This window comes from Triticum aestivum, chromosome 3A, assembly GCF_018294505.1.
Source record: "Triticum aestivum cultivar Chinese Spring chromosome 3A, IWGSC CS RefSeq v2.1, whole genome shotgun sequence".
Lineage (NCBI taxonomy): Eukaryota > Viridiplantae > Streptophyta > Magnoliopsida > Poales > Poaceae > Triticum > Triticum aestivum.
In genome coordinates this window covers 242,793,020-242,806,245 of record NC_057800.1, presented here as the reverse complement: position 1 = coordinate 242,806,245, position 13,226 = coordinate 242,793,020, and the positions used below count along the sequence as shown (strand labels likewise).

The 13,226-nt window shown below is 47.9% G+C and overlaps 1 protein-coding gene across 1 annotated transcript; it reads right to left on the bottom strand.

Moving 5' to 3' along the window:
- Window positions 1–7,906: 7,906 nt before the first annotated feature.
- Window positions 7,907–11,445, bottom strand: LOC123061105 (histidine biosynthesis bifunctional protein hisIE, chloroplastic). Its single transcript, XM_044484030.1, has 5 exons — window positions 11,086–11,445; window positions 10,318–10,563; window positions 10,130–10,225; window positions 9,907–10,058; window positions 7,907–8,323 (listed from the first exon to the last, which is right to left on the bottom strand). The coding sequence occupies exons 1-5, from the start codon at window positions 11,284–11,286 to the stop codon at window positions 8,122–8,124; spliced, it is 897 nt and encodes a 298-aa protein (XP_044339965.1). The 5' UTR covers window positions 11,287–11,445; the 3' UTR covers window positions 7,907–8,121.
- Window positions 11,446–13,226: the final 1,781 nt, after the last annotated feature.

Below are 13,226 nucleotides of genomic sequence, written 5' to 3'. Positions count from 1 at the left end.
CAGGGGATGGAAAAGACCATTCCTGAAGTATTTGCAATGCTGAAATCAGCAAAGGTAGAAGTCAAAAAGGAACATCAAGTGTTGATGGTGAATAAAACCACTAAGTTCAAGAAAGGCAAGGGTAAGAAGAACTTCAAGAAGGACGGCAAGGGAGTTGCCGCGCCCGGTAAGCAACCTGCCGGGAAGAAGCCAAAGAATGGACCCAAGCCCGAGACTGAGTGTTTTTATTGCAAGGGAAGTGGTCACTGGAAGCGGAACTGCCCCAAATACTTAGCGGACAAGAAGGCCGGCAAAACGAAAGGTATATGTGATATACATGTAATTGATGTGTACCTTACCAGTACTCGTAGTAGCTCCTGGGTATTTGATACCGGGCAGTTGATCACATTTGTAACTCAAAGCAGGAGCTGCGGAATAAACGGAGACTGGCGAAGGACGAGGTGATGATGCGCGTCGGGAATGGTTCCAAGGTCGATGTGATCGCCGTCGGCACGCTACCTCTACATTTACCTACGGGATTAGTTTTGAACCTCAATAATTGTTATTTAGTGCCAAGTTTGAGCATGAACATTGTATCAGGATCTCGTTTAATACGAGATGGCTACTCATTTAAATCCGAGAATAATGGTTGTTCTATTTATATGAGAGATATGTTTTATGGTCATGCTCCGATGATGAATGGTTTATTCTTAATGAATCTCGAGCATAATGCTACACATATTCATAGTGTGAATACCAAAAGATGTAAGGTTGATAACGATAGTCCCACATACTTGTGGCATTGCCGCCTTGGTCACATAGGTGTCAAACGCATGAAGAAGCTTCATGCAGATGGACTTTTAGAGTCTCTTGATTACGAATCATTTGACACGTGCGAACCATGCCTCATGGGTAAAATGACCAAGACTCCGTTCTCAGGAACAATGGAGCGAGCAACCAACTTATTGGAAATCATACATACTGATGTGTGCGGTCCAATGAGTATTGAGGTTCGCGGTGGCTATCGTTATGTTCTCACCCTCACTGATGACTTAAGTAGATATGGGTATGTCTACTTAATGAAACACAAGTCTGAGACCTTTGAAAGGTTTAATGAATTTCAGAGTGAGGTTGAGAATCAACGAGACAGGAAAATCAAGTTCCTGCGATCAGATCGTGGAGGAGAATACTTGAGTCACGAATTTGGCACACACTTAAGAAAATGTGGAATAGTTTCACAACTCACGCCGCCTGGAACACCTCAGCGTAATGGTGTGTCCGAACGTCGTAATCGTACTCTATTAGATATGGTGCGATCTATGATGTCTCTTACCGATTTACCACTATCATTTTGGGGCTATGCTTTAGAGACTGCCGCATTCACTTTAAATAGGGCTCCGTCGAAATCCGTTGAGACGACACCGTATGAATTATGGTTTGGGAAGAAACCTAAGCTGTCGTTTCTAAAAGTTTGGGGATGCGATGCTTATGTCAAGAAACTTCAACCTGAAAAGCTCGAACCCAAGTTGGAAAAATGTGTCTTCATAGGATACCCTAAAGAAACTATTGGGTATACCTTCTACCTCAGATCCGAAGGCAAGATCTTTGTTGCCAAGAATGGATCCTTTCTAGAGAAGGAGTTTCTCTCGAAAGAAGTAAGTGGGAGGAAAGTAGAACTTGATGAAGTATTACCTCTTGAACCGGAAAGTGGCACAACTCAGGAAAATGTTCCTGTGGTGCCTGCACCAATTAGAGAGGAAGTTAATGATGATGATCAAGATACTTCTGATCAAGCTCCTACTGAACTTCGAAGGTCCACAAGGACACGTTCCGCACCAGAGTGGTACGGCAACCCTGTCTTGGAAATCATGTTGTTAGACAACGGTGAACCTTCGAACTATGAAGAAGCGATGGCGGGCCCGGATTCCGACAAATGGCTGGAAGCCATGAAATCCGAGATAGGATCCATGTATGAAAATGAAGTATGGACTTTGACTAACTTGCCCGATGATCGGTGAGCCATAGAAAATAAATGGATCTTTAAGAAGAAGACAGACGCGGATGATAATGTGACCATCTATAAAGCTAGTCTTGTCGCTAAGGGTTATCGACAAGTTCAAGGGGTTGACTACGATGAGACATTCTCTCCCGTAGCAAAGCTGAAGTCCGTCCGAATCATGTTAGCAATTGCCGCATACTATGATTATGAGATATGGCAAATGGACGTCAAAACGGCATTCCTTAACGGTTATCTTAAGGAAGAACTGTATATGATGCAGCCGGAAGGTTTTGTCGATCCTAAGAATGCTGACAAGGTGTGCAAGCTCCAACGCTCGATTTATGGGCTGGTGCAAGCATCTCGGAGTTGGAACATTCGCTTTGATGAGATGATCAAAGCATTTGGGTTTATGCAGACTTATGGAGAAGCCTGCGTTTACAAGAAAGTGAGTGGGAGCTCTGTAGCATTTCTCATATTATATGTAGATGACATACTTTTGATGGGAAATGATATAGAGCTTTTGGACAGCATTAAGGCCTACTTGAATAAGAGTTTTTCAATGAAGGACCTTGGAGAAGCTGCTTATATATTAGGCATCAAGATCTATAGAGATAGATCAAGACACCTCATAGGTCTTTCACAAAGCATATACCTTGATAAGATATTGAAGAAGTTCAATATGGATCAGTCTAAGAAGGGGTTCTTGCCTGTGTTGCAAGGTGTGAAATTGAGCTCAGCTCAATGTCCGACCACGGCAGAAGATATAGAAGAGATGAGTGTCATCCCCTATGCCTCAGCCATAGGTTCTATTATGTATGTCATGCTGTGTACCATACCTGATGTAAATCTTGCCGTAAGTTTGGTAGGAAGATACCAAAGTAATCCCGGCAAGGAACACTGGACAGCGGTCAAGAATATCCTGAAGTACCTGAAAAGGACTAAGGACATGTTTCTCATTTATGGAGGTGACGAAGAGCTCATCGTAAAGGGTTACGTCGACGCTAGCTTCGACACAGATCTGGATGACTCTAAGTCACAAACCGGATACGTGTATATTTTGAATGGTGGGGCAGTAAGCTGGTGCAGTTGCAAGCAAAGCATTGTGGCGGGATCTACATGTGAAGCGGAGTACATGGCAGCCTCGGAGGCAGCACACAAAGCAGTCTGGGTGAAGGAGTTCATTACCGACCTAGGAGTCATACCCAATGCGTCGGGCCCGATGACTCTCTTCTGTGACAACACTGGAGCTATTGCCCTTGCCAAGGAGCCCAGGTTTCACAGGAAGACCAGGCATATCAAGTGTCGCTTCAACTCCATTCGTGAAAGTGTTTAAAATGGAGACATAGAGATTTGTAAAGTACATACGGACCTGAATATAGCAGATCCGTTGACTAAACCTCTCCCTAGAGCAAAACATGATCAACACCAGAATTCCATGGGTGTTCGATTCATCACAATGTAACTAGATGATTGACTCTAGTGCAAGTGGGAGACTATTGGAAATATGCCCTAGAGGTAATAATAAAAGGATTATTATAATATTTCCTTGTTCATGATAATTGTCTTTTATTCATGCTATAATTGTGTTATCCGGAAATCGTAATACATGTGTGAATACATAGATACCAACATGTCCCTAGTAAGCCTCTAGTTGACTAGCTCGTTGATCAACAGATAGTCATGGTTTCCTGACTATGGACATTGGATGTCATTGATAACGAGATCACATCATTAGGAGAATGATGTGATGGACAAGACCCAATCCTAAACATAGCACAAGATCGTATACTTCGTTTGCTAGAGTCTTTCCAATGTCAAATATCTTTTCCTTAGACCATGAGATCGTGTAACTCCTGGATACCGTAGGAGTGCTTTGGGTGTACCAAACGTCACAACGTAACTGGGTGACTATAAAGGTATACTACGAGTATCTCCGAAAGTGTATGTTGGGTTGACACGGATCAAGACTGGGATTTGTCACTCCGTATGACGGAGAGGTATCTCTGGGCCCACTCGGTAATGCATCATCATAATGAGCTCAAAGTGACCAAATGTCTGGTCACGGGATCATGCATTATGATACGAGTAAAGTGACTTGCCGGTAATGAGATTGAACGAGGTATTGGGATACCGACGATCGAATCTCGGGCAAGTAACGTACCGATTGACAAAGGGAATTGTATACGGGGTTGCTTGAATCCTCGACATTGTGGTTCATCCGATGAGATCATCGAGGAGCATGTGGGAGCCAACATGGGTATCCAGATCCCGCTGATGGTTATTAACCGGAGAGCCATCTCGGTCATGTCTACATGTCTCCCGAACCCGTAGGGTCTACACACTTAAGGTTCGGTGACGCTAGGGTTGTAGAGATATGTATATGCAGTAACCCGAAAGTTGTTCGGAGTCCCGGATGAGATCCCGGACATCACGAGGAGTTCCGGAATGGTCCGGAGGTAAAGAATTATATATAGGAAGTGCTATTTCGGCCATCGGGACAAGTTTCGGGGTCACCAGTATTGTACTGGGACCACCGGAAGGGTCCCGGGGGTCCACCGGGTGGGGCCACCTATCCCGGAGGGCCCCATGGGCTGAAGTGGGAGGGGAACCAGCCCCTAGTGGGCTGGTGCGCCCCCCCTTGGGCCTTCCCCCTGCGCCTAGGGTTGGGAACCCTAGGGTGGGGGGCGCCCCACTTGCCTTGGGGGGCACTCTACCCCCCTTGGCTGGCGCCCCCTTGGGAGATTGGATCTCCAGGGCTGGCGCCCCCCCTGGGGACCCTATATATAGAGGGGGGAGGGAGGGCAGCCGCATCCATGCCCCTGGCGGCTCCCTCTCCCCTCCAAGACCTCCTCCTCCTCCATAGAGAACGGCGAAGCCCTGCTGCGGTGACTGTTGCATCCACCACCACGCCATCGTGCTGCTGGATCTTCATCAACCTCTCCTTCCCCCTTGCTGGATCAAGAAGGAGGAGACGTCACGCTGACCGTACGTGTGTTGAACGCGGAGGTGCCGTCCGTTCGGCGCTAGGATCTCCGGTGATTTGGATTACGTCGAGTACGACTTCCTCATCCCCGTTCTTTGAACGCTTCCGCGCGTGATCTACAAAGGTATGTAGATGCAATCCGATCACTCGTTGCTAGATGAACTCATAGATGGATCTTGGTGAAACCGTAGGAAATTTTTTGTTTTCTGCAACGTTCCCCAACAGGGTCCGCACGCTTAACGTTCGGTGACGATCGGTATTATGATTTTATGGTTTTTGATGTACCAAAGGTAGTTCAGAGTCTCGGATATGATCACGGACATGGCGAGAAGTCTCAGAATGGCCGAGACATAAAGATCGATATATTGAAAGGCTATGTTTGGACATCAGAATGATTCCGGCTGAGTTCGGGCATTTACCGAAGTACCGGGGGGTTACCGGAACCCCCTGGGGAGTATATGGGCCTTAATGGGCCTTAGTGGGAGAAAAGAGAAGGAAGCCTAGCAGGGGGCGCCCCCCCCCCCCCCAAATCCCAACCCGAATCGGGTGAGGGGGCCGGCCCCCTTTCCTTTCTCCTTCTCCCTCTTCCTTCTATTCCTAGCGGGAGTAGGAAAAAGGGGAGTCCTGCTCCTACTAGGAGGACTCCTCCCCCTTGGTGTGTCTAGAGAGGGCCGACCGGCCTCCCCCTCCCTCCTTTATATACGTGGGGAGGGGGGCACCCTAGGAGACAAGTTGATTGTTTAGCCGTGTGCGGTGCCCCCCTTCACAGATTTCCACCTCGGTCATATCGTTGTGGTGCTTAGGCGAAGCCCCTGCATCGGTAATTTCATCATCACCGTCATCACGCCGTCGTGCTGAGCTGGATCTAGAGTTCGTGGGACGTCACCGAGCTGAACGTGTGCATATCACGGAGGTGCCGTACTTTCGGTGCTAGGATCGGTCGGATCATGAAGACGTATGACTACATCAACCGCGTTGTTATAACGCTTCCGCTTACGGTCTACGAGGGTACGTGGACAACACTATTCCCCCTCGTTGCTATGCATCACCTAGATGGATCTTGCATGTGCGTAGGATTTTTTTTGAAATTACTGTGTTCCCCAACAGTGAGTGCGGCGCCCGAGCGACGTCTCCTCCGGCTCGGGTTTGACGAGGCGAAGCGCCGGCGAGCCGGAGCCCGACGACAAAAACGACCCCGGCTCCATCCGCCGCGGTGTCCAGGAGCTGCCACGACGACGAGAGAAGGACGTCCGCGGCGGGTACTCGAGGCGATGCATGTTGCCGGTTTCGATGTGGTCGAGGACGACCTCGAGGGTGCGACCGGGCATGCCCCACCACTCGCGCCGCCCGTCGGCGTTGAGGCGGCCGCGGGGGATGACGTCGATGGTGGAGGCGATCTGCTCCTCGCGGCGGCGCACAAAGTACATGGACCACTTGGTGTGGTTGTCGGCGGTGTACCGCGGCTCGTTCCGCTGCTCCTCCGTCAGGGACGAGCGAATGTGGGCGATCTCGGCCCGCAACGCCGCCCCTTCGGGCACAAGCGGCACTGGGACGCCGCCGGCACCTGCATGCCCGGAGGCGCCGGGTACTCGGCCTCGTAGAGGAGGCGCGCCTCCGGCTCTTGGAGATGGCGGCGGCCGAAGCCGTTCGCCGCCGCGCCGTCTCCTGGAAACCTCTCGGCCATCTGTTCGTCGACGGGAAGGCGGGGAGAGTGTAGCTTTGTGCACCAGAGTGGGGGGGATGAGAACTGTGGCATCCACCGGCGGGGAGGTCACCTTTTATAGCCGCAGCGAGGGCGACGAGAGGCTGCATGTCGAGCGACGCGTGGCGGGTGAGTGCGGGACGCACGTCGCGACACCTTCACTGCGCCGCCCCATGAGGCATCAATGGAGGCTGACCTGCGTGGCAGAGCGGCAGCCTTCGCATTGATTCCCGCGGGAACCGAGGCGATGAGGGCGACGAAGCGGCGTATCGCTGACTCGACGGGCCCGTCCTCGTTCGCGTCAAAATCGCTCGCCCCCAGCGCGCCGGGTTTGGTCTGGATCCGCCGGCGCCAGTTTCGGTCCAAACCGGCAAAAAATGGGCTCCTGAATGCGCGGCTGGGCCGATTTTTGGGCGCCGGCGCGGAAAAAACGTCTGGAAAGGCTTGTTGAGGGCGCGGCTAGAGATGCTCTGACATGCCTGTCCTGGCAAAAACGCCCAAGCACGATAAATATTGCACGTCAGTCGCTTCCAAACAGGGTGTTTGGTTCATGGACTTTTTAGTCCCAGAGATGAGAAAAAGTCCCTAGAAACCAAACAGGAGGGACTTTTTCTACAGGGACTAGAAAAAAACTCTACTGGAGAGTCTTTTTTGATTAGTCTCTGGGACTAGAAAAAATTCTAGGACTTCTGAACCAAACACCATCAAGAACAACGGAACTGCTTTGCGTATGATACTTTTCTCGTCCGACCGGTACGACCAGAGAGCAAATCATCTTTAAATGTTATGACCCACAAACTGAATTATCTAAGATTGTCTCTAATCGTACAGTGTTGGATAGGCACTATGTCATACGTATAGCAGTGTTGCAAAAACAAAAGAGTGAAACAACCATATGAATCACTGTACACGATGTTGGGTCTAATGTGGAAAACAGTACGCCTGCATTTTTCGCTTTCGGTGATCGGACAGCGACCTAACGACATTAGTCAAATTCCAACTAAAACCACCACCCACATGAACGTTGTAAGGGATAAAACACAACTTTTTCACCCCCCCCAACAAGAGCATTTAGCAAGTCCTCTTGCTTTAATACTTCTTTCTTCCAGTAAACTTTCCATCTATTCGTAATCCCTGTCATGGCACAGTACATAGAACACCAGAAGTAACAACTAGGTCCTCTCCTTTTCCATTTTGCACGACAAAACATAGTTTCCGTACTATAAATTACCCACATATATCGTAGGGTCATGAGACTCGTATTATGCTTTATTGGCCAAGCAGCAACGCCACTGCGACTGTGCAAGGGAAAAAGTAAAATAAAAAACACAAGACAAGTTCACAGTCTTCCTTCGAGAGCATAATGAGAAAACATAAATCTGTAACAAAGCTGGACAACTCCATACTACACCCTGCCCAATCACATGGAATTCATCCATCCACCTACATGCCATCATGCTAAGATTTCTTGCGGCTGGCCTTCTCCTCAACTCCGGACTGCGAAAATCGTTTCCTCAGGACCTCCAGAACCTCTTCCATCTTCACATCCCTCACGCTCAGAAGCACCATCGCGTGGTACAGCAAATCAGCCATCTCTGAGGCTGTACGGGATTTCTCCTCGTTCTCAAGCAGTGTCTGAATTAGTTCCCCCGCTTCTTCGCTGAAAGACCGGAAACAAATGCGCACCAGCGTTAAGAGAGAAATATACTGGCATCAAGAGAATAACTGCAAAAGGTCAAACATGGAATGATAACAAGAGAAAAAGCCAATAGTTTCACACCATGCCATCAATATGCTAAGAGAGAGATGAATCATTACAGTGATACAAGTATCGGCAAACAACTCCTTACATCGACACCAAATAATGTCGAATATGCCACCTAGCAGTCTTACTCTTGCATGTTGAAATTGTTGCTTATACTGTTATACACGTAGGAGTACTCCATACCAAATGGCGCTGTTGCACCTCATATGCACTCGCAAAATTATACTGGTATCTTCTTAGGTTAGCCTCTGACAGTAGTTATTCCAGCTGATACATTGCGCCAAATTTACTGGTATGGGACAAGCTCATAATAATTATATCCAAAATTCACATGTTTGTAAAGACATATTAGGTGACAAAACAAACTGTGCATGCATGGAGCATGGATAACTCTATGCTCTGAGTAACTCTGTTATGGTGATATTTTTGGACAAATGCATTCTGTCATATTAAATTGTTCAAAGGAGCAGCTATAACAGGAGCAAAACTGTAAGAACTATACAAATAAAAGATCTAAAAAAATACTCTATTGTGATACTGTCGGACATATGAAGTTGAGAACAAAGATGATCAGATAATGATCAATAAACATACCATACAATTGCAAATAATCTAATGAATAGTCTTATCTAATATATCACCTAAAAGCATAATATGGACCGCAGAGAGAATTGTTTCTATCAAAAACTGCAATATATCACGGCTAACCTCAAGTTATATGCTTTTAATCAAAATAATTGTCACAAGCTACCCCTAGTTATTTTAATAGGAGTCCTGCATATCAAGAGTTGAACTGGATCTACTAAAAATGGGTTCTATTCAGACCTCTGGTACCTTTTAAATCTTACTAATGAGCCAATATCAACAAAATTTTGATGTAAAGTTTCATGCACAAAATTTGGGCATTAGCTTCCTATTCAACATTTGCTAAATGCAGGTCATCAAACCTGAAATAAATGCAGTCTACACTCTACAGTCTGTTGCAGAATTAGATTTTTCTAGTGGATTACTTCCTCCAATAAGAAAAACTTAATGTGGGAGGATCACTGCCAACCTTTTTAACCCTTGAGCAATACCTTCTTGCAAAACTACATTCATCCAGGAACTACTTTCATAATGTGGTGCTTAATTCCATAATATTGTGACAAAAATGCGTAATGTTCATGAACAACGGAAGTATACACTAAACAATGTTATATAGCGCTTTTCAAAAAAAAATGGAAGAATTCTCTTGTAGGCTGCCGCTTAGTAACAAGTGTGCCCATCCCCACCAGATCACCAGTATATGTCCATATCAAACAGTAATGATGACGAGATTAGAACAAGATAAACCAGGCTAGAGAAATAAAGAACTACTACGCTATTCTATTCGATTGTCTTGACACATTAATGATTTATAGAAAGATATATAATAGAACATGAGAAATTTATAGACAGATATATAATAGAACATGAGAATTAAACGGAGCAACACTTACCGTATTTTCGAGCAAAGCAGCTGGTTATCAAGCAGTAGTTTTTTCGTCCATGATGGCTTACCACTCCCTTCAGTAACTATCTCCTCCTTCCGCCTACTGATCGTATCTTCAAGCGAGTAGAGAGTTGTGGTGACCTGCCTCTCTTGATTGGACTGTGAAATACAAATAATATTTCAATTCAAGTAAATTTATATTCACAGGAAGGTTCGTTAAAGATAAATACCTTTGAACCTTGTAGTGCATCATAGACTGAAGAATAGTAGCAGGTCTCTGCCCCTGTATGGCATGTAGGTCCATCTGGCGTACCAAGGTATATTATCTAACTTTCAAGAAAACACAAACACCCCAGTTAGTATCAACTGAAGCCAGACTAACCGCTCTGATGCATAACAGAAAGCAGAAGATGCTTACTGAATCACGGTCACAGTCCAAGAATATGTCATGCACATTGATGAAGTTCATGGATGTCTCCCCTTTAGTCCACAATGAAGACCGTGAACGGCTATAGAATGTAGCTTTTCTGGTTGATATAGTTGCTGCAAGGGCCTCTTTGTTAGCAAATCCCTGCATAAGAATGGCTCCAGTATCCACATTTTGCGCAATAGCAACTGCCAGCCCTTTGACGTCCCACTTCACACTGTCTAGTAATGCTTCAACCTAAAATTTTCACACGACGATGACAAGCCGATGTTAAATATTTGCTGTGCTTTTTTCTATTTCTCTAAGGGCAATACTATCGCAAACAAAGGTTCTCTTTCCGTGTACACTACAAGCTGCTAACAGTGGCAATGCATCTGAGAAAGCAAGGACTTCTAAGTAGTTTTATTTGTACTAATGTGGTGGCATAACAGGACCATTTGATTATATTCCCGCAGAATTGATTTGCATTGGAACCAAATCCCATGAAAAAGTAATTGATGGATGAATTCCTCCCACTGGCTAAATGCTTGCTAGTGCATATCAACATACTTGTGATCTCCATCAGGCAAACCATAAACCATTACTTTCATGATGGCACTATATTGTGCAAGTTTCGCATAAGAAACCACCAAAGCCCAAGCCTACGATAAATGTTCAAAGCACAGGAGCACACCAGTCCACCCCAGTTCCTAACTTGGAAGGCCTCCCGAGTGAGAAGGGGGAGGGGAGAAGATTTTGCGGGTAAATCAATCGACAGACCTTGGGATCGACGGCGAGGGCTGCTGGCGTCGACCGGGCGGAGCCCGGCGCAATGGAGAGCATCGGGCAAGGCTGCCTGCGCCGCCACCCGAGGGCCCCCGAGGATGGCGCCGCGGCCGTGCAAGGGTTGGAGCGAGCTGGACATAGGGCGGCGCGGCTCGCGGGGGAGGAGACGGGGGCGCGAGGCAGTGGAGCCGCCATGGGAGCCGCACTCAATCGGAATGGGAAGCAGTCGCTGCTCGACGCGGCGGTTGGTCGAGTTCGAGTCCGGTCAAGTCAATTGAGTCTGTCAAAGGCACACGAGCGACTAGCTATGCTTGAGGGGGGAAATTCGTTTAGATACAATTGTTTTGGACGCCAATCATCACGCAGGACAGAACACCATCTGTTAGAGCCAACCCTAAGCCGCTGCCCCTGTCGCCTCGGTCACCCTCCTCTTACCTGTCCGGCGGTCTCGTCAACGGGAAGAGGAGTGCTCGTATGTCTTATTTTTCTTTTCTTAGGTTTTGATTCCCTGACGATATCGACAGGGTGCCGATGACGATAGCGTGTTGAAATAAGGTTTCTTTGGTCTTTTCATACCTCGATGATGCCTGATTCGGCGTCAACAAAAGGTATGTGAGATTTGTCTTCTCGGATCTGTTGCTTCCCTTCAAATTTTGATAGTTGGTGTGTCTTTCTTTCAGAAAAAAAACTTATTAGTTGTCTATTGATGCAACGACTTTTATTTTCTCCCGTGTTGTTCCACGACATGGTTCGTTTTCTTTAACCCTCTAAATTGGTTGTGATGCATTTGCAAGCCTGCACTATGTGGGGTTGATGCTCCAGTCGATGTTGCTTCAGTGATTTGTAGACCTCGTCTCAAGGAGCGAGCGACTATTATGATTTTGAAAGTCTGGTATGGTGTGTGTTTACCAAAAAAGGCTTTCGCCCCGCTTTATAAATAAAGCAAACCGTCATAGAGTACACATACAAGGACTAGTCCAACGCACACATCCAAGTCTCACAAACAAGTATGAAGGTTCTGCTGAGGGCACAACTCAACAAGCCCAAGAAAAAAAACGCCAAAGAGCCAGACAAGCGCCTAGCCGGGTTCCGGCAGGGGCGGCGGAGACAGAGGGACGGCCATCGAGCGGAGGTCGGCGATGAAGCCGGAGATGGCATCGCGGTCCTAAGGGCGGCTAAGCGGCCGCCAGAGCTGCAAGAAACCAGACAATTTGAAGATAGCGTCAGTACCCCATCGTAGAGGAGCGCGCTGGATCACAAGCTTATTACGGATCGTATAGAGGGTCCAAGCGACGACCCCAATCTCAAGCCACCTAATGTGGCGAGAAGTCAAGGGGGAGGTCTGGAGCTTGCATACAGGTCGGGGAAGTTGGTGTGGCACCAATTTCCACCCACCACTTTGCGGAAGCAGCTCCACACGAATTGAGCGGACACGCAAGAGAAGAAGATGTGGTTCGAGTCTTCAGGGATACCGCAAAGTGGGCAAAGGCCGGTGCCCGGACCGTTGCGCTTGCGAACCTCGACGCCAGACGGGATCCGGCCGCGAATCCATTGCCACATGAAGATCCGGATTTTCAAAGGCACGCGGATGGACCACACCATCGAAAGGGGGAAGGGGCGGAGGAGGGGGGCGATGGCCTGGTAGAGGGATTTGGTGGAGAATTGGCCCGAAGGCTCGAGCCGCCATCTCACCTGGTCCAGTCCACCGTCCACCACAGGCTCGTGTAGGGCAACGCAATCTAGTAACTCACGCCAAGCGGCAGATTCCGGGGGGCCAAAAGGCCTCCGGAAAGCAAGGTGCCCTAAGTCAATAAGGGCCCTCTCAATAGAAATCAGGGGGTCTATAGCAATGGAGAAGAGGTCGGGGAAGCGTGTGGCGAAGGGAGAGTCTCTAGCCCACCGGGCAAACCAGAATAAGGTCATCGATCCGGACCCCACCGAGATGGAAGTCCCGATGCGAAGGACAGGGAGAAACTGGACGCCCGACTGCCAGAACTGTGAGCCGCCAGATCTCTGACAAAAGGCAAGGGGCTGTCCACGCATGTACTTGGACTGGCTGATGTCGAGCCAGAGGCCACCATAGCCTTGCGAGATGCGCCAGAGCCAGCGGGATAGGAGGGCGATGTTCATGCGCT

Bases quoted from the DNA above. Each gene is read 5' to 3' on its own strand.
- LOC123061105 (XM_044484030.1), bottom strand. From the start codon at position 11,286: ATGGCGGCTCCACTGCCTCGCGCCCCCGTCTCCTCCCCCGCGAGCCGC. The intron at 10,564-11,085 runs GTCTGTCGATTG...TGAAAATTTTAG, and splicing joins CCCTCGCCGTCGATCCCAAG to GTTGAAGCATTACTAGACAG. The intron at 8,324-9,906 runs GTAAGTGTTGCT...CCGGTCTTTCAG, and splicing joins CTGCTTTGCTCGAAAATACG to CGAAGAAGCGGGGGAACTAA.